This window comes from Lonchura striata, chromosome 2 (genome assembly GCF_050655825.1).
Source record: "Lonchura striata isolate lonStrDom1 chromosome 2, ASM5065582v1, whole genome shotgun sequence".
Taxonomy (NCBI): Eukaryota; Metazoa; Chordata; class Aves; order Passeriformes; family Estrildidae; genus Lonchura; species Lonchura striata.
Window position 1 is genome coordinate 83,742,461 of NC_140704.1, and position 20,539 is coordinate 83,762,999.

Consider the following 20,539-nt stretch of genomic DNA (forward strand, 5'->3'; position numbering starts at 1 on the left):
CAGCCTGATTGCCCTCTGTGGTGAGATGGTAGGCTGTATAGACAAATGGGAAGCAGCAGTGGTGGGCGCTGAGAGAACTCTGCTTGTTTAGCCACAGGAAGAAAAGGCTAAGGGGAGACCTTTTGCAGCCTATAATTGTCTAATGAGAGGGTAGAGAGACAACAGTGCTAAACTCTTGATTAATGCTTCATTAAGGTTTGCGGTAATGAGAGCCAACATACGCAAACTGGAACATGGCAGATTTCAGCTAGATGGGAACAGCCTTTATGCTGGATGATCAAGTTATGATGGGCTCAGTTATGTAGCCCCAGAGGTTGCACAATTTCCACCCTTAGAGATATTAAGTCTGCAAACATCTGTGAACAATCCACTCTAATGGGACCTGCTCTGAGCAAAGGACTGGTCTAGGTAACTTTTGGAAATTTTTAAAAATTCTCATAATTTTGTGATTCTGTAAGTTATTTACTATGAATTAATAGCATTTGAGGAGAAAGATGCATGATTTTTAGCTAGTTTTTCAAGAGATATAAGTAAGGGTTTTTTCTCCTCATTTTTTTAAAAAAGAACTTTTATTGCTGCATGGCAAAGTTAAGCCTCTTGGGCTGAGCTTTTACTTTAGAAATCGCATACATCATGCAAATAAGTATAGAACCACAGAATGGTTTTGGTTGGAAGGAACCTCAAAGATCAGTTGGTCCCAATCTCTCTGCCATGGGCAGGGACACCTTCCACTGGACCAGATTGTTCAGAGCCCCATCCAGCCAGCCTTGAGCACATCCAGGACTGGGGCATCCACAGCTACCCTGGGCAACCTGTGCCAGTTCCTTACCACCCTCACAGTGAAGGGCCTGCTGTCCTGCATCTTAAGGCCATTCCCTCTTGTCCTGTCACTACTATGCTGTTGTGAAAAGTCCCTCCAGCCTTTTTTCAGGCCCCTGTTAGGAAATGGTAGGTGCTAGAAGGTCTCCCTAGTGTCTGCTCTTGTCCAGGCAGAACAGCTCTGGCCTTCTCAGCCTGTCTTCACAAGAGAGCTGCTACAGTCCTGTGATCAGCTTAGTGACTCTCCTCTGGACTCTTTCCAACAGAATGTAAATAATTAATTCCTCAGTGGTTTGAATATATCCATAGGAATTAACTTTATATGTAATATTTAATAGCATATTTAATTTTAAATGGTAACACTGAAAAGGGTTCAGAGAAATCTGTGGATGTTTACTTTTACCCTAAATGTAATTTTTCAGTCTTTCTCTTTGAAACATGTATGCACAGCTGGATTTGACTACAGTAGGTGGGTGTCGTGGTTTGACACAGAAAGAGAATTTTTTCCGGAAGGAAGAGGTCAGTTTGGATATTGACCAATTGAAGGTGGACACGCCTCAGAGAACACAAAGGGGTTAAAAGCAGAATTCCCAGGAGAACTCGCTCTCTTTGGTTCCGGTCAGCGTGCAGTGCAGCCTCTCCCCTGCCCGGCCGTGGCTAGGTGGGGAGGGGAAGGCCCATGGCCTGACTGAGGTGGGCCCAAGGGTGGAGGGACTGGAACCGGGCTGGCCCCTGCAGATGGAAGAGTAGAAAAAATCTAAGATGTCTCCGTTCCCCTGCCCAGAGTTTCTCTCCCGATAGAGAAAGAGAAAGAGACAGCGGCGGTTTTGTCAGTGATACACCGTGAAGAAAGAAGGGGGTGGGGGGGCCCACAAGGTGCCCAGTACGTGGGAGCTAGAGTCTGGGCATCGAGTCAGCCCTGGGAATTCGGACTTTTAACCCTTCCTTAAGAAATGAAAGCTTTATAAATTTTTCTTTCCCCTCCTCAGTTTAAAACAGAGGAAGAGGGACACCTTAGACCCTGGGATGTTAAAAGGAAGAATTCTAGATAGGAGGGGGACAAGGAGTAGCTTTTAGCTAGACTTTTCCATGTTAGCCACAACCTAAGCCAATCTTCTCCTCCAAGAGAAACTATATTTTAGGAGGATGCCAGTGAGTCAAGAGACCTGCTTCAGCTGGGAAAAGACAAAAGTAGAGTGAACGGAGAAAAAGTTAAAGAGTTTGTGGTGGTGCCCCCTTACCCTCAAAGGAAAGAGAAGAGAAGAAGATCTCTATTCTTGGACCCTCGTCCCCAGGGGAAATGGAAAAAATGAGGGGGACTGTAGTCCCAAACAATAAAAAAACTAAACTGTTGTTTTTGTCCCCTCTTAGCAGGGAATCCTTAAAAAGAAAAATCCTAAAAGCAGTCTATCCATCCATGCGCTAGTGGTGAGAGCACTGTGCATGGAAAGGAGAGGGTCACTATAGCAAACTTCTCTCCGGGCGGTGCCATGTGTAACATAGAAACACAAGATGTAGAGCTGTGTTTTCTTAAGGGGGTCTGTGGCACAGGAGAGACTCCTGCCTCCCTCAAAGGGGCTGAGTATTGATTGTCTGGAGGGTAGAAACCTGATTGGGGTCCAGATTGTGTTTCACTGTAGTTTGTTGTTGTTAGGTAGTGGGGGGAGGAATGCTTTGCAAAGTTTTTTTAATCTTTGTGTGTTTTTTTTTCCTTTTTTTCCTTTCTTTTTTTCTTTTATAGTAGTAGTGTAATAAAGTTTTTTTCTATTATTAAGCTTAAGCCTGTTTACTCTGTTCTAAATTCCACTTCACAGCATTCAAATAAAAGATCACATTTTCATAAGAGCACTAACATTGTGCCAGTGTCAAACCATAACAGTGGGGAAAATTTAGATAATGCAGGGAAAATGGTTTTTACTTGTGATTTTTGTCAATGCTAAGGTTGTTAAGTGCTTTTAGACATTGCTCATATTGATATGAGTGGAAGCAGAAATATTTAGAGACATTTTAAGCCAGAAATAGCTGTAAAATGTCTGTTTTATTGTTACTAATACTGGATAATTAGATTGTTTTTCTTGGCATTTTCAAGAGGATATTGGATTATATTCAGTCACTGAAGTGGAAAAAAATTAAAGCTCTTTTAGGAGGAAAAAACCCTAACATTTCTTGCTGAAGAAAATTTTCTGTATTAAGCACCCATTGTACAACTGAAAAATAAGTATAACTGAACATACTTGTATAAAAGCATGAATAGAAAACTTAGTAATTTACCTGTAGGTAAAACATATTTAAAAGTTGCTTGACTGTTGCTGTATATTTAAACAGTCACCTGTGACAAGGAAACAAAGTTGCCTGTTGACACAAGGATTGCTTCAGAAGGCTAAACACAAATCAGGGAAGCAGTTGTAAAATTGACTTCTGCAAATTCTTATGGTGCCCTTGAGTATGATGAATTGTATCCAACTGTGTTTGTATGTAAACCGTATCACCTTAACAACACTGTGGTTGGTAGCAGTAGCTTTCAAGGCCTAATCTATAGGCAGTAAATTCTGGTGGCTAGAGACCTCTTGTTTCTGTGGTAGTGCAACTTAATTTTCTAGCAATTTGTATGCACACTAGAACTGAATTTTAAATACAGAGATAAGGTTAATAGGTGCTGGTTTTTTAATGTCATTACTATATTTTCCAGAGTTATTTCGGCATTGCTACTGAAAGGAAAGAAACAAGTGCAAACAAAATGCTGGGGGGAGTAGAAAATGATGAATGTAGAAGCTTTCCCCATGGATTAGGGCTTGTTCCTGAAAAACAGTGCTTGATGCTTATATTGAATAGTACAATGTTTGGAGCCGGAAGAAAGCAACTTTGGAAACGAAGCATTGGCAGAGTGATAAAGGTAAGGAAAACGGAATTTTTAACTATATTTAGACTAATAAATAATGATGTGTACTGAGAGGGGAGGGCACAGAAAAAAAGTGCTTTAAAATAGGCATAAGTGGATGATGTTAGTTGCACAATTTGTTTTGAAAGGCAAATTTGCACTGGGAGGTGTTTATGCATTTGGCTAGTGTGCTTGTATCTTGCCCAGATTGTTGCAATGGTCTGGTAATGGTATAATTTCACAAATGCTATATTAGTACACTAAAGAGTTTGATGTTAGATGTGGCAACAAAACATGGGTTGACTCTGCCATGAAGGAAAACAGAAATGTAACTTCACTCTCCCCATACTTCTAAGATGGGAATAGAATTTTGAAGGCAATATTTAACATTGAGAAAACACAAAAGACTATAGAAGTCATTAAGATACTTAGACTCATTTTAAAAGCTGGTTATCTAAGGAAACTGTTCCTCAGTTAATGCAATGTGATGACATGTGCAGAGCTCTGATTTTTGAGGTTTAAGAGTTAGATAAGGGAACTGCCCTAGTTCTTTAGGGTTTGTATTTTTTTGGAATGAGGAAATAAAAACATTGAAACTTGAAAATTAAAAACTCGGGGTGCTTGAAAATATTTGAAATGGTGTGCAGTTTACTTTTGATGGGAAATTCATGAGCAAAGCTTATGTAACATAAAAGATCTCAGCAAGTTAAAAGAAAGACAAAGGAATTCCACGCTGGTTAAATAAATTTTGGATAAGACAGTAAATGAACGATAAAACATTGTTACTTCTTGACTCTTTCACTATTGAACTTCCCTGTAAAATCTTGCTCATCCTTAAGACTTTGATTTCAGCATGTTTGAATTCAGCGTTATGCAGTATTCTGACAACAAAATGTGTCATTTGCTGGATAAAGAATATTCAGAACAAATTTTATCTTGTGTGCATATGCCTTGCATACTAAACAACATTCTTGCTAACTCTATTCAGGGTATCTGCATCTGTAGCTACAGTCTGTAATGGAGCAGCTGGCAATAGTCAATAGCTGGTTTCTAAACCTGCTGTTTCAAAAAATGAACCCCTTGCATCTCTGAGTTGTGCTCTTTTAGTACCTGCTGTTTAAATGTATATACTTTTTTAGCAGCTAGGAAACATTTTGAAAATTTTAATTTAATCTCAAATTATTTCTTAACACTAATGGTGAGATATTTATGGGTTTAGGTATATGAAAGATAGATTTAGGAATCTCTTCCTTTTCTTGCTTCAGGAGAAGATGCCTATTGAAATTAGTTTTCTGTGCCAAATTGTTAGTGTTTAGGATTAAGGAATTTTAAGGTTTTATGTAACATAAATCAAGCTACATGTTGTAACTGGACTAATCACCAGAAAAGGACTTTTCAGTTAACGAGTTTAGCTTTGGACCTTCATCTGCTGTGGGACTGTGTCCTATGACCTCTCACACCTTCATAACCATAAGTGGTTAAAGAAACCCAAACTAACTTGGCTGTGTTGCCTGTGTTCTTTACATGAAAAACTGAGCTGAAGCTGTACTATAAAAAACGTAGACAATCTTTACAGATATCTAACTGAGACAGTGTTTATCTCTTGTAAATACCACATCCTCCTACATCATGGGACATTAGGAAGAGGCTTTGATGTATGACCTTGATCAGAGTTGCTGGTGATACTAGTCAGGATTTGCATGTTGGTGTTATTGCATGTAACAGCAATTTCTCTTTTACCTAATAAATGATCCTGTGTGTGTTTCAGCATCCTTCCATCTTCAAATCTCAGTCTTTCAGTGTTCTATGAAATTTTGAATTACATAGAGCTGCCTATTATTGGGTAATATTTTTTGATATAGATTCTGTTTAGGCCTATGTACGTTTGTAGTGAATACTGCAGGATATAAAATTACAAAAACTCTTAGGCCACAACAACAATGCTGATTTGAAGTGAGATGTGAGGTTAGCTAAAGGGGAAAGGGAAGAATGAGCGGCAGAAAGCTCAGCATTTTCTTGTAATTAATTCTCTGAGATTCCTAATCCTAAGTGAAGAATATCTTTAAAATTCGTTCTTTTAGCAGTATGCAAATAGAAGCTCAGAAGCTAGACTGGAAGACAGTTTCCAGCATAGCCTCCTAGTGTTTTTAAGTACATAAATTAGTGGCTTGCTTTTGAAAGTACTGAAGTTAGGTTTTCTCTACTTTTTAGTGTACAACCTAAAGAATTATGTTTTACACAGAAAAGTAGAGGAAACCTAACTTTTAACCTAAAAGTGAGGCAGAAGGTTCTTCTAATGACTGCAACAACTAATGTGTGAGTTTGTGATTGAGCAACATTTCATTTGGGAAGGAAGTTTCTGAAAATGATTACTCCTCAAAATATAGAAGCATGACAGCTTGAATTGTATTGAGTGTTCTTGCATTGCATTTTAGCAACTCTTAGGAAAAAAATGTGTGAAACTTGCATTAGTAATAGAAATATCCAACATATCAAAACAAAGACCTTCCAGTAGTGACATGATAAATACAAGTTAAAGTCTTAATCTTCATAAAACTATAGCTTTACCATTTAAAAGTTTCCCATTTCTCTAGGCATGGTTCATTAAGTAATTTAAGTTAATTAGACTTTTAAAGTTTTGTGATAACTTAATGAATATTCTTGTTGCTGGACTTAGACAACAAATATTGCCCAGTGCTGTATGAATAGCTATGCACAGTAGTTTATATATGTGTCACAGGGCTTGAGTCACAGCAATTAAAACAAGTTTTAAAAACCAGAAACAAATGTTGGGGAATGATTGCTTAATTTGAGAAGAATATGCTCATGATTTCAGCCTATGCAAACAGAAACTTGTGGAAGAAGTGGAGGCTATGAACCTGTAAAGAGCATCTGTATAGGTAGAGCTGATTACTTAAAAAACAGTGTAAGATGTAGTCTTGTATAGTAATATACCTGGAGCTCTATATTGGAAACACAAGCAGAGTACAAAGGTAGTCTGTAGTTTAGGTAAAACAAAAGGCTTCTTTCTGTATTAAATAGAAGCTAATTGGTAGAGTTGTTTTTTTTTTTTTTTTTTTTTTTTTTTTTTTGTTTTTTTTTTCTTAAAGATGCCCTATCAGTTGTGTTCAAATTACAGGAACAATAGTTTTGAGGATTCTATTGTTATCATCTAGTGTGAATGAAGCTGATTCAGAAAAAAATGGTTGCTTTTAGCATGTCTAACAAGGAGGAAAACTTATGCTTATGTTTAAAAACAGGTAGGAAAATCCAGTCCTGTGATGACACTTCACTTTCAGGAAACTGGAGACCATGTTAGGGTATGAGAGGGGTAAAATAGCACAAAGTACATGTATGAATTAATCTGCTTCTGTGTTCTTCAGACATATCTCTGTAAAGAATAGGATTTGTATGTTTGTCTTTTATACAAAGAAATATTTCAAATGTATTCAGCATTTATGAAGGCATGGTAGTAGTTACAAGTTTACCATTTATTTGAAAATTCCTTCAGAAAGTAGGAAAGATTTTTACATAAGGCTATAAAGTATATTATGCAGTTCCTTTTGGCTCTGCAAAAGCTTGTGGATAAATCACTTATGCATACTTTATAAAGTTACTAGTTTTCTCCTAATCACCAGGAAAATAAGGATTGAATTTACCACCAATGAAACATCATTCTAAATTTCTTTTGAAAGTGAAATGATATTGAATCTTGCAACCCACAAGCACAATAATACCAGTAACTATTCCAGAAGGCTATTTTGTCTATAATGTAATGAGGTGTGTTACATATGGGATTTCAATTTAATTAGAAGAGTAGGATTGTTTGTAGTTTGTTTTACTTCTCATTATATTAAAGAGATAATGTATAAAACCCTAGCTTCCTGCAGCAGCATCTGTCTTTATTAGGGAGTGCTTACACTATCTTCCACTCATAACAAAGACCAGTCAGAATCCTGTCTTGACTTGATGGTCATATGTGACTAGACTTAAAAGCTGAGATGAAGGATTTAGGGTGTTGAAGGTAAATTGCAGAATAATGGACCTGTACATACTAAATACTTATTTTCCTACAAAGCCTTTCAACAAATTAGCTTTCTGTACAACATTACTTATGATAGAAATGTCGTGATAAATCTTAAAAAGGAACACCAGCAACAAACTGTAAAATTGTAACAAAGGCTGCTTCTAAAATTTTCGTTTGAGTGCAATAAAAACATAAATCACAAGTGTGGATTGAATGTAATAGCCTTTACTTTCAAAAATAAATTTTAAACATAAATTTTAAAGTTTTCTTTAATTTTGCCTTCAAATTAGATTGTGAATATTTCATTGTTCACTTTGTATTTAATAACAGCAAAAGCTCAAGGATGAGAGGGAGGCTAAACGTGCTCATCTGGATGGCAGACATGATTACTTACTGGATATCATTGCCTCTTGTGTGAATCTGGACAAAGCAGAAGATGCTATTCTTGATGGAAACCAGGTAATCTGATGAATTTGAAAGTGAAGCTCATAGTATACTTTGGAACTAATATTACCATTAAATTCATGGTGAGAGAGTTTTTAGACTTCACACCTGAGATCACTCAAGTCTCCTTGAAAAAAATATTTTTCAGCATTTTTAATTAATTTGAACAAAAGTGTCCTTAATTCCAAGACCTATTGTAATTATATTGATTTTTAAATTGATTAGAATTTCTTCTTTCCAGTGGTTATAGTTAATGTGCTAAAACTTGGGACTGTATTTCATAGTGAAACCACAGTGTGAAGTCTCCCAGTCCTTGAGTACAGAGTACAGAGAGGTTCAAGTGTCCTAGCAACAGCAAGGTTGCATGTTATTGTTTCCATAAGGCTGCCAGCAGCATTTGTGAGACTATATCGCAATCTAGTTTAGCAAATTAAAATAAGTAGAAGCTACTTGACAAAAGAGAATGGCTTATGTGATCTGGTTGTGACTGCATGAGGGCTAATACTAATTCAGATAGTGAGACATTGAAAAATATCACTTTTTTAAAAAGCTGGGTAGACAGCAGTAGATATTTTACTTCCTGACACTAAAGTAAACATGGCTGTGGTTTGCGTTTTTATGCTTTGTTTTCTTTCGTATTCTCTTTCCATCAGCGTGCCTTCAATTTATGCATGCTACATTTCAGTGCTAATATTGTTGAGAAACTGAAGAAAGTCCAGTGGAAGACCAGTAAGAAAGGGTGGGACACGGGGCACATGAAGAATGAGATAAGGGAGAAGAAGAGGTTGAATGGCACTCAAATAGTAGCCTGCAGTTGCTTGAAGAGTGCTTGCAAAGATGACAGAACTGAACTATTCTCAGTGGGTGCAGATGATAACTTCAATGATAAAGCCACATCTTGCAAAATGGCCACCAAGAGACCCTTCTTCACCAGGAGGGTAATAGGAATTACCTTCCCTCCCCCTGGCATGGGAATAGGTTACTTCAAGTCAGTTGTGGAATTTCTGTCCTTGGGGTTTTTGAGTCTCAGTCCAGGAAAAGCTCTAGATGATTTGAGCTGTTGTTGGTGACACAGGACACTGGCTTCAGGGCCTCCCAAAGGTCCCTTCCAACATTTCTGTGAGTTCATGAGATAGCAAATGAGCAGTGCAGAACACCGTCATGAACATTAAAAAGCAGAATTTGTTTCAGCCTTTGTGCATTCTATCTCTAAATGGTTTTCCTGGCAAACTATAGTGCCTGAGAATAGCTGTCAGATGAGGAAAATATAGGCAATTTCTATACTTGGAAAGAGAGAAGTGTAATAGTTGTTTTGATCTCATCTTGGAGGGCGGACCCAAGATTTTCTGGAATAGTAGTTCATTATCTTGGTGTAAATGAGGCTTGTTATTAATGGAAGAGGGATAATTGTGTCTTTCTTCCAGCTTCTGGTGATCTTTTAGCCTTTTTTATGAAGTAGAAAGCACAAATGGAGCAACTTACTTTTTCATTTTCTTGTTGTAGTAGTGCCTCACTGAGATGTGTACGCATACAATTTTACTCTGAGGTAATACTGAAAACCTAGTAACAAGGTAGTGTGAGGTATTGTGACCAAAAACATATGAGAAATATTTTACCCCCAAAGACACTGCTTCTTCTTAGTGACCCTTTACAAGTGTTGCCAGCAGCCTGAACATGAGAGCAGTATATTCATGCTGGGGGAAGAATGGACAAGGAAGTCCCTTGTGGCTTCCTTATTGGTTTTTGTTTGTTTGCTTTTGCCCCAAAGAACCTGTTATGGCCCCTTTCTCCTTGTTTTCAGAAGCACCCTATTTTTTTTTTTTCCCCTTATGATTGCATATTTTTAGAGAAGGACTGTTGATAGTAGGTCCTCTAAGGTAAAATACATCACTACATTTTCTGATTTTTAACATTTCTTTTTCAAGGATTATCTCCAATTGCATGATTGAGCCTATAAAAGGACCTTGAGTTTGAACCATTATTTAGAAGGAATAGAAAAAACAAATAAATTAATAGAAATAAAAGGCTTTTGATGCAAGAATGGCAAAACTAGATGAAATATTTCTTATTGTGACATGAAGACTCTGAATGCTGCATACTTTCTGTGGGTAGTTCAGTGAGATGCCTCCAGGAGACTGGGACTCAGAGAGGCACAAATAATGACTGAACTGTTTGTGTAGAGAACTTTTCTTTGAATAAATGATCATGGGTCTTAATTGTTTATTTGTTTGAATCTGTAGAGTACTTTGGCCTTCCAGGAATAGGAATGAACTCTCATTTGACCAAGAAGAAGAAACTGAAAGTATTTGTGACAGAGGGAAAAGAAGTTGCTTTAACTGGTGTATGAATTTTCTTCATTAGATCTAGTTTTTCTAAATCAGTCACAACTGAGAATATTTATCAAATAAGGCAGTGGCTACTCCTCTCTGTACATAATGCTGTTTAAAATTTGTTTTTACCATGGGGTATTTATTTGATCTCTGCATATAATTAGACAGCTGTTGACATGGGGGAATGAGTAAAAGAACACTGATGGATTAAATGAAACAGGACAAAAAGGGACGGAAATGGAAATACAGATATTATCTTGTGGGAGCAACTTGATGCATATCATTGATATGAAAAATGATACTGAGGAAGAAAATTTAAGACAATCTGTAATGGCAGAGTAATTAATCAATACCTAAATACTAAGGTGCTAAATTAAAAAAGAAACTAGCAAATTCATTTGAAAAACAAAAAAATATTTTACTTTTGAGAGTGTATATGTAAATATATGTATATGTATATGTATATGTATATGTATATGATGAAGTTTTTACTGCTGAAAGACCCCTTCTATTGTGTCTCTTTTACAGGAAGTAAATTTTAATATGCTGGATATAGGTCAAGATGGTTTATTAAAAAGTGTTGAGCAGTTGATATCAGAAATATTCATTCCAGCCTTACAGACTATGGACAGTGGCTGGGTTGAACCTCAACAAGTTCCCAATATTAAGCATGACTTCCTTCATGCCCTTGAAGCATTTGTTAGTGCCCTATCAGGAACTCAGCAAAGTCTGTTGGAAAAGGTATTATGTTCATGTGGGAAATAGAAAGTGAGCTAGCTGTAGAATGTCTCTAGCTCTGGACCTTTTGAATTAACTGCTGTCATAGATTACTCATACAATTTGTTTTTATTAAACTGGAAAATAACCTAACATTTCTGTTTATTGTCATCAGTAACTCATTATTCTTTGATCTGTGGATTTAATAGTTCTGTAGATGCTTCTGTTCTTGTTTATTCTGGGGCCATTTCTTTAGAGCTATTAAATTCTTGTCTCCTCAATGGCTGTGGTCACTCTTAAATATTGAATGGTTAATGTAAGAGAAACTGTTGATTTATCTGGTTGGATTCTACTCAGCTTTTATGAAGGAATGAGAGCATGAGAGCATAGCTGCCTGATTGGTGAATTCTTCAAATTCTGGACTTCACTTCTGGCTCAAACCAGTTTAATTTAGACTGCGCTGGGAATAAGAAGTGAGATACCCCAAGCAGGGCAACGAGTTAGTCTTGAAAGTTCCTAGCTTATTTGTCATGAACATTCAGCATTTCATCTTTTAAAAACTTATATTTTAGGTCAGCCTGAAGAAATGTGAAACATATGATCTGAATACTCTAAGAGGACCTTCAGATTACTTGATGGTTGCTAACAGCATAGAGGCTCTTGAAAAAATAGAAGTCTGCATGAGAGAATGGACCAAACAAATTGTGCAGGTGATACATGGGACAAATGTGAAATATGACAACGTCTGCATCTTGGCAGATGAGTTTAATCCTGTTGGTGTTATAGCTACCTTTCTATAAATTTGGATGAATTCAATCTCTTTATTTTAAAGCACTATTGGTATAGTTTTTGTGCTTTTGCTTCTCAGTGGAAATATTACTCAGAGCTTCTTCCATTGGCTTGTTAATACGGGATACATGGTTTGGGAAACTTAGTCCCCTGACTTTGATAATTACCTGTTATTAAACTACAAAACAGTTAGTAGTTCCCAGTGGATTTAATGAAAACAAAAAAAAACCCACAGTAATTGAGTGAACACCGTTCACAGTGGTCACATTTGTACTTTGAAACATGCTTTGCAGGTTATTTGCAGAAAATGTAACTGCCTGTAACAGTGGTCTTGGAACAGAAGGAACAGAATATCTTCTTTAACTTGGAAATAAAAGGACCAAGCAAGATCAAGTTTCTTATATGAGGGGGACGTTAAGTTAGGTAATTTATCAGGCGAGATTAATACCACTTGTTAAAAGTAGAATCAATCCATGCTAGCTCTGCAGATAAAAATATGAGCATCTCTCACATTACTGTATGATAAAAGGTTCTTGCAGAAAATGACCAGTTGAGAAAAGAAGCAGATGACCTTGGACCACGAGCAGAGCTTGATTATTGGAAAAAGAAATTGTCAAAATTCCACTACCTTATGGAGCAGCTGAAGAGCCCAGATATGAAGGGAGTGTTTGGAGTACTCACTGCTGCTAAATCCAAACTGCTGAAGGTTTTTACTTTAAATTACAACAGATATAGATACTAGAAGTGCTCTTTATACCCTAGCTCATTTTGATAATGTATGTAACAATGCTGGTGGGGAAAACATTGAAACATCTTTGGCTTTTGTTTACCTTCTCTATTCTTTAGCTTGAGTAGATAAAGTTTATATCTAGTTCAATTTATTGAAAAAAAAATGGGAATCCCCTAAGTCTAAAGGCTGATAATGTAATTCATCCACATGGCTCAACAGAAATAAATAATTAAAAATGAAAAGTTGATTATTAAATCAGAATATTGAATTAATGAACTGGATATTTAATGACAAAAAATTGAATCTCCCCATTTTTAAGCCTTGTTTTTATGTTGTTGCAGTGCCTGTCAGAATTGATTGTGGAATCATAACTTGTTACATTGACATATAACAAATTTAAAGTCCCATCACCAACAGAAAATAAGTAAATAAACCAAAAAATCTTGTCTCATCAAAATGAGATGTGGAACAAATACATAATTATATAACCATAACTCATATATTTTACAGCAGCTTGACTGCACACTGCCACTGACTATTTAGCTGAGTGGTCTAAACCAACTGTATGTTCACAGTCAAGTTGCTGAAACAGGACAAGTATAATTCTGAAGTAAAATATCTATGATTTTGAATGTGTTTGGAAGCTAATGACAAACCAAAATGATCTCAAAACATTTTTTTCTGAAATGCATACTTCTATTTGTTTTTTTGACTTTCTATTCTTAGAAGTGGCGAGCATTGGATATTCGCATCACAGACGCAGCAAATGAAGCTAAAGATAATGTGAAATATCTGTATTCTCTGGAAAAATATTATACAATAGTGATCCTGTAATTAAAACTTTTAAATTCTTAACATAAATGTCTTGAGACAAGCAACATGAATATATTTTGTAGGATGAGTTTTGAAATGAGACAAAAAATTTTACATATGCAACTCCAGTTTGAGATTTTGTGTAGTTGTGGTAAAAGTGGATTAATGGGAATTTATGGCTACAAAATAAAGTACTTGTTATTTTCATACCATAGTATCTGTAAAGCTTTAGTTCTGATGAACAGATGGGATTCCATCCTGTGGGAGAAAGTGAATTCCTTACGATTAAAAAGAAAAGTAGATCTAAGGTTATGCTAAAGACAGAGTTTGATCTTTTGTCTTTGTGTTGATGGCCAAATTAACATTTTTAGAGCAATTTTCAGCTTCTTGGGTTGGGAAAAAATATTTTTGCATAAGTAAGATTATGTAAATATTAAGACATAATTATAAATCACCTTCTTATACTTTAGTATGAGAATGCATAGGATGATGCAAGCATAAAATGCAATAAACAAAACCAGCCACCCTAAAGTACAAGACTGGAGGAGTCTCTCTCTCCCATTATCAACTTAAATAAGTGGCAAATAATTGATTTTAATAAAACTGGTTTTGCAACTGACTGTATGTGTCTTGCTAGTCAAAGAAATATGACTGATAGCCATGAAGACTCAAAACTTTGACCTGTCCTAGCTTCCCCTCTCTCCTCTGAAACTTTTCCCAAAACCAAATTGTTTCCAAAGAGTGCTCTGGGCAACCATGCTTGTTTCTGTTTACTGGGTGATATTAGAACAGTCTGTTCTTTCAGTGTTTCCAGTCTGCTATTTGAGTTTCTCTATTGAATGGTTATTGGGTTATGATGCCCATGAAAACAGAGCAAAAGCTTGGTGAAGGGGTCATCTTTGCATGCAAGCTTACATCAGGTTTAGCAACTGAGCATATAAACATTTTTTTTTTTTGGTGAAAAAAGTGGTTCTTTTGAAGAAAGAAGAAAGAAAGAAAGCCTTTACTTCTACCAAATTTCACTCACTGATCTGGATTTTTCCAGGCAAGACTCCAGTGGAAATTTTTTCCCAAAATTAAATTGTAGAGCTTGGGGAATGATGTAAGACAGGCAGCTCTGCAAGAGAGGCCCAGGTAGACAGGGACAGAACCATTCCAAAGACAATGTTCATGCTTCTCCTGTATTCACTAATTAGGTGTTGTGATAATGGGGGGTAATAGAGATATTGAGCAGAGTTCAATCTGTGTGTTTCTTTCCAGGTGTCCATTCTGGATGCTATTCCAGAGCTCATAAATGCAATTAAAATGATTCAGAGTCTCTCTCAGTATTATAACACTTCTGAAAAGATCTTCTCACTGTTGGTGAAGGTTGGTGCTCAGCAGGAAAATAAATATTCCCGGATTGTTTTCTGTGTTGTTGCTTGGGTGCTAGAGAAAACACAAAGGAACCAAGCAATTAGGGAAGCAGCACTTCAGTCACTTTAATGCTGCTTTTTTAATATATAAAGAAGTGGAAATAGTGATAAACTACTTCAAATTTAGGATTTATTTCACTGTCTATAATTTGCAGTTATAGGAACATTCTCAGACTTAAATCTGACCTCTGATGTGCAGAGAGGAATTTTTTACAAGTTTTGTCTGTTATGAATGGAGTTTTTTTTGTACAACCAAATACATTAAATTCATATTGCCCTTAAACATCCACATGTTTGCAAAAAGAAGGAAATGGATTAGAAAGACAACATATTCTTTATCATTTATACTCTCATGGGCTCTTGAGTTCACATTTGCTTTCAGAAGAGATGAAGTCTTAGGACTTTGTACCCTTCAACACTATTTCAAGGTTGGTACAAGATGTGTAGGTTGAGGATGAGCATAGTTAACCAACAGCATTTTTGTTGTGTCATGTTCTGGAGGCCGGGTGTTGCAAGGAAGGCAGTCTGTCTGGTATTTGGTATTGCTATTTGTCAGGCTTTAGGTCAGTGGAGTCAGAGGAATGGGAGAGAGAATGGCAAGATCTGCTTTGCCTTGGAATGCTGTTGTTTTCATGAAGTTAAAACTGCTTTTAGGTGACCAATCAGATGATCACAGCGTGTAAATCTTATATAGCAAACAATAGCACAGCCACCATCTGGAATCAACTGCAGGAGAGAGTTGTGGAAAAGCTACAAGCAGCTATTAGACTTAGACAGGTAGGTGGGAATAACATATAGAAAACAGATTATAGGATGATATTTAGGAGAGCAGGAATAGGAAGATTTTATGTGAGAAAGCACTGCTATAGTGAAGAAAAATGAGTTAATTGAAAAATATCCACTGGAACTGGAATGTTTATGCTAGAGCTAACAAGGAATTTAGCCTGTTGTCTGTTGATCTTCTGGAAACAGAATTTTGATGCTTAGTCTATCTCAACTATGCTTATAAGAGAATTGCTTGGATTTTCATGCCTATGTTTCTCTATATTGTGTCTTCTCACTTGATGTGGAGAGTTATGAAATAGAAGTTGAAACAAGGAGAGTTACTGAACTGAATATATTAAAAGAAGTGTGGACAAGCTATGCATTTAGAAAAGACAGTTTAGTGAACTGAGAAGAATTCAGCTGTTCAGTCAACCTAGACTTGTCAGGAAGATAGCATTTGTTTTTTTCTTAATGCACTTCTGTGATAATTTAAAAGGTTTTTTTCTTTGTTCTTCTTCTCACCTTAAAGCATAGTATTATAGGATAATTTGGCTTGGAAGGATCCTCAGCAGGTATCTAGTTCAACCTTCTACTCAAACCCAAAGCAGGCACAGTATGAGATCAAACTTGGTTTCCCAATCCTTTATCTAGTCCTGTCTTGAAGTTCTCCAAGGATAAAGAGATTACACAGCCTTTTTGGGCATCCTCTTTCACTGTTTGACTGTCTTTGGGATGAACGGTTCTCTCCTTATAGCCAGTCAGAACCTCATCCATTTCAATTTACGCCCTTTGCTTCTTGGCTTCTGTCCATGTGCTACTGTGAAGAAGAGCCTGACTCTCTCTTTGATAATCTCCCTGTACATACTGGGAGCTTCACGCAGGCTTTCTCCATTAATTTTTTTTCATTCCCAATGTGTGCTTGCAGGACTAGAGCTTTATCCTAATACCTCCTGAAGCAACAAATCTTACCTAGTTCTAGAATAAATGAGTGTAAATTTGTATGACATCTTACCATCATCAATGAGCAATAAACTTGTCTTTTTCTATAAAGATATATCAAATTGTCCAGTTGATGCATGAAAATATATTGAAATTTAGGTATTAGTTTGCGTCTTATTAGTTCCAGAAACTTTCAGAAATTCAGTAGATTAAAACTTAGAATTTGAATCAGTAGCAACATAGCAAAATCTGGACCCTCTGTATTGATATCTTTGAGTGAGGTTATTCATACATAAATGTGATAAAATAATGAACATTTTATTGTAAAGAGAGCCACTATTGAAAGAAACAGTTTCAAGTGAATCTGTTGACTATGTACTTTGACTTTGGGAAGAATTTAGCAAGTCTTGAATAAGGTTTGTTCCTTGTTAGAAATGCAGAATCAAAAGTGGAAGCTGCTACGGAGCAGCATTAAAAGTTCAGGAAGTGATTTGTTCTTGAAAGTGATTTTTGAACCTTGATTACTTAGTAAAACTACTCAGCATGCAAACATTTGCAGTCTCTGGAAACTGGATTGTCATCTTGGTTATTCAGTAAACACATCAAACCCTGCTATGAAATGGAGGGAACAGAATTTCATGCTAGCCAAGGATATGTACAAATACATATATGTACAGTTTGGTCATTTGATGAAATGTATAATTCTTTAGTGGCATTGATGGGTTAATTTTCAGAGGCAAATTCTGTTACTCTCTTTATAGTGTTCATGATAGTTTATTGGTGAAACTTCTACTTGATGTCAGATTGGGATAATACCTATCTGTGTAAATTTTGTTCTAGCTAAAGACAGTGATTTTTGTTATATGCTTGACATTCTTTTAAATTCTTTATTTAAGGAGTATCAAAATTGCTTCCACAAGATAAAAGAGAATTTGGAACAAAATCCAGCTGAAAGACAATTTGATTTTAGTGAGATATATATATTTGGAAAATTTGAAGCCTTTCATTGTCATCTGGTAAAGATAATAGATGTTTTCAGTACTATGAGAACCTACTCAGTTCTACAGGAATCTAAGATAGAGGGATTGGCAGCAATGATCACAAAATATCAGGTACACATTAGATTTTGTATATTGGGTCAGTCTAGCTTGAACCTTTTATGAGAAAACTATGAAAATTAGGAAAGTGTTTATTGAAAAAAAATTAACTCTTTAATTGTGTTAAAAATACAGGGTAATAGCAACGTAAATATGTGATTATTGGAGAAATAAGAAGACAAGATGAAAGAAAAGGTGCCAGTGGACATGTAAAAGAAGTATGCTAAAATCAAAGCTGATTGAAAAATGCAATAAATTGGGATGACTTTGTAACAGGAGTAATGGGAGCAGAGTTTTGTGCTGTGGTCATGATAAAAAGTGAGAAGTGCTACATTTCTATCTCTATGAATGTTGAGCTAGCTGTGAGTGCCCCTTGGCTCATTAGTATTACTATGCGGTTTTCTTTATTTTTTTTTAAGAGAAGTGGGACTTGAGTAACAAGGAGCTCTTTTAAGAATATAAATATGCTAGATCTTTTCCTTCCTTCTTTCTCAGCTAGCTTTCTTTTCTAGCAAATGGAATCTTTCCTGCTTTTACTGAGCCTGAGTTAGCTTACTTTTTTGTGTAACTTTATCAGTGCAGTATCATAATTATGGTGCCTGTAAATATTAAAATAAATCAGAAGGTGGACTTTGTAAACAGCTTTTTGAGATCACATATGAATCAGTGGCTGTACAGGAAAACATGTCATTCTAGTTCACTTTACTCTGTTCTTTGCCTTTTTGTTATGATCAGGAGTCAATCACTTTGCTTTAGTGAAATAACTGTAGTGTAAAATGTGACCATTCCATGGTCCTTTCTTGTCTGGTTTACTCCATCTGTTGTCTGGGGTTTTGATTCTTTGAATACATCCTTCATAGTAACCAGTTTTCTGCTTTGTTCTGTTCTATAGTCTTCTGAGACTTAGCGAGGGCACAGCTGTAAGGATACCTTAGTCCAAGACTCTTCCATGTGGGCAGGACAGGTGTGGAAAGCTCTAAATTTTATTTCCAAGAGCTGCTCTCCAAAGTCACATAACCAGACTTCTCAGCAACCCGGGTTGTGGAGAATTTTCAGATCATGCAATGAAGTGCAATTTTTATAGGCTGGAAAACATGAATTGAATTTCTTTGGGGCATTTGTGTTTGAAAAACTGCCTGTGACCATCAGCTCAAGCTATGATGCAAACTTTATAGAGATACACCTCATTATCCATTGGAGCACCCAAGTCCTTAAACAAGAACTTTGTGTGAGACCCAGCTGCTGTAAAGTCAATTGTATTTCAAGATGAAGAATGCTTAGGTAAAAAAGGCTGCATGAATGGTTCTGAATAGGTTGCATAAAGAGCAGAAAAGTGATCACACTTCTTTTTAAAGTGACAAGATTGAGCTACTGAAGTATTTGACATGGACCATAGCTACAGTTAGTATGTGACTGATTATATGTCTTAAAATTTCTTTACAATAGGAGTTAACTATTTTGCTGTTTTTTATGCTTTAATACTTAGTTCCTATCTGTTCAAGGAAAAGATGGAATTTTTTGTTTACAGCAATGCAATGAAGCTGAATTTCAGTTGACTTACCATAAATGTAGGGAAGTCAGCTGAGCTGGAAATATGTTGAGTTTCATAATTATACTGTGGTAAACTACTAGGATGTTGAACAGTAGTTTATCATTAGTAATCCTTTATCTGTGTGTACATCTCAAGGGAGATGATGATTAAGATATACTTTTATGTGTATAGACAGCAGCTGTGTAAGAGAAGCCAGGAATACTAAGTTGTGGGCTGGTGATGTGCTGTATCTTATTGTGCTTTTTGTAGAGTCTATTTATATATGGAATTAGTTGTTTAAAGGACATGGAAAATAATAATGTAAAATATTTTTCTCTGTTGAACTTTAAATTTTTAATAGAAATGTACTTCTTCATGACAGAATGTTTAATTAGTAAAAAATGTCTTTGATGAAAAGCAAGTCTGAATTTTGTGTCAGTTCTAATTGACTTAGAATATTAGAAATAAATAATACAAATGAAATTTGAAATAAATTTCAAATTTATTTGAAATAAATAATAGAAATGAAATTTGAATGGACATTACACCAACTTGATTTCTGCAAATATTTCTTTTAAGGGGTTTGCTTATATTGCTCAGTAAGTACTTAGCAAAGGTAAAATGTGAATATGCACAACCTGTTGTGCTAAATGTTTGGTGTGGAAAGTCTTTTTCATAAGACATTTTTTTTGTAATGGTTATCTTTTTCTGTGAAATTGTCTAGAGAATTGTTGGCAACATGAAGAATAAGCATTATGATTTCTTGGATCAGCAGAAGACTGATTTTGACCAAGACTATGAAGAGTTTTGCAGACATAAATGATCTTCATGCATGATACAATTATACAAAATAATTTAATTTATTGAGAAATCCTTATTATTATCTCTGAGTTACCACAAAAAATGCAAATCTCAAAGTTTGCATTCTGAAATTGAAAAATTATTCCCATATATTTCCACTTTGAAGCTTCCATTCACTATCTTTCAGACTAGTTTAATGGAATGGGCCATTTAGGGCCTTCAGCAAAAGCATTTTTCATTACTGTATGCTGGCAAGAATAACAAAAATGGGTAATTTCACTGAATTAATAGGAGAGTAGTACAAATAAGTCAGATAATTAACTTTCCAATAGTTCTGAAATCACAAGATGGGGAAAGAAAAGGGTATCTGCAGAAGAAAAAAAAAAAGCTTGTCTTGCTTTGGTTTACAGAGAGGTAAGCAAGCATTCTTTAAGGCCTCTCAAC

The 20,539-nt window shown here is 35.9% G+C and overlaps 1 protein-coding gene across 1 annotated transcript in view; it reads left to right on the top strand.

Annotated features, from left to right (window-relative positions):
• The first annotated feature begins 3,296 nt into the window (after window positions 1-3,296).
• Window positions 3,297-20,539, top strand: part of LOC110469814 (dynein axonemal heavy chain 5) — a 125,050-nt gene continuing 107,807 nt past the window's right edge. The window contains 12 exon segments of the mRNA XM_085561441.1: window positions 3,297-3,712; window positions 8,055-8,183; window positions 11,027-11,239; window positions 11,788-11,925; window positions 12,534-12,710; window positions 13,461-13,542; window positions 13,545-13,564; window positions 14,808-14,915; window positions 15,617-15,739; window positions 17,563-17,778; window positions 20,019-20,110; window positions 20,112-20,124. Of these exon segments, the coding sequence (XP_085417567.1) occupies window positions 3,557-3,712; window positions 8,055-8,183; window positions 11,027-11,239; window positions 11,788-11,925; window positions 12,534-12,710; window positions 13,461-13,542; window positions 13,545-13,564; window positions 14,808-14,915; window positions 15,617-15,739; window positions 17,563-17,778; window positions 20,019-20,110; window positions 20,112-20,124 (1,467 nt within the window). The 5' untranslated portion in view covers window positions 3,297-3,556.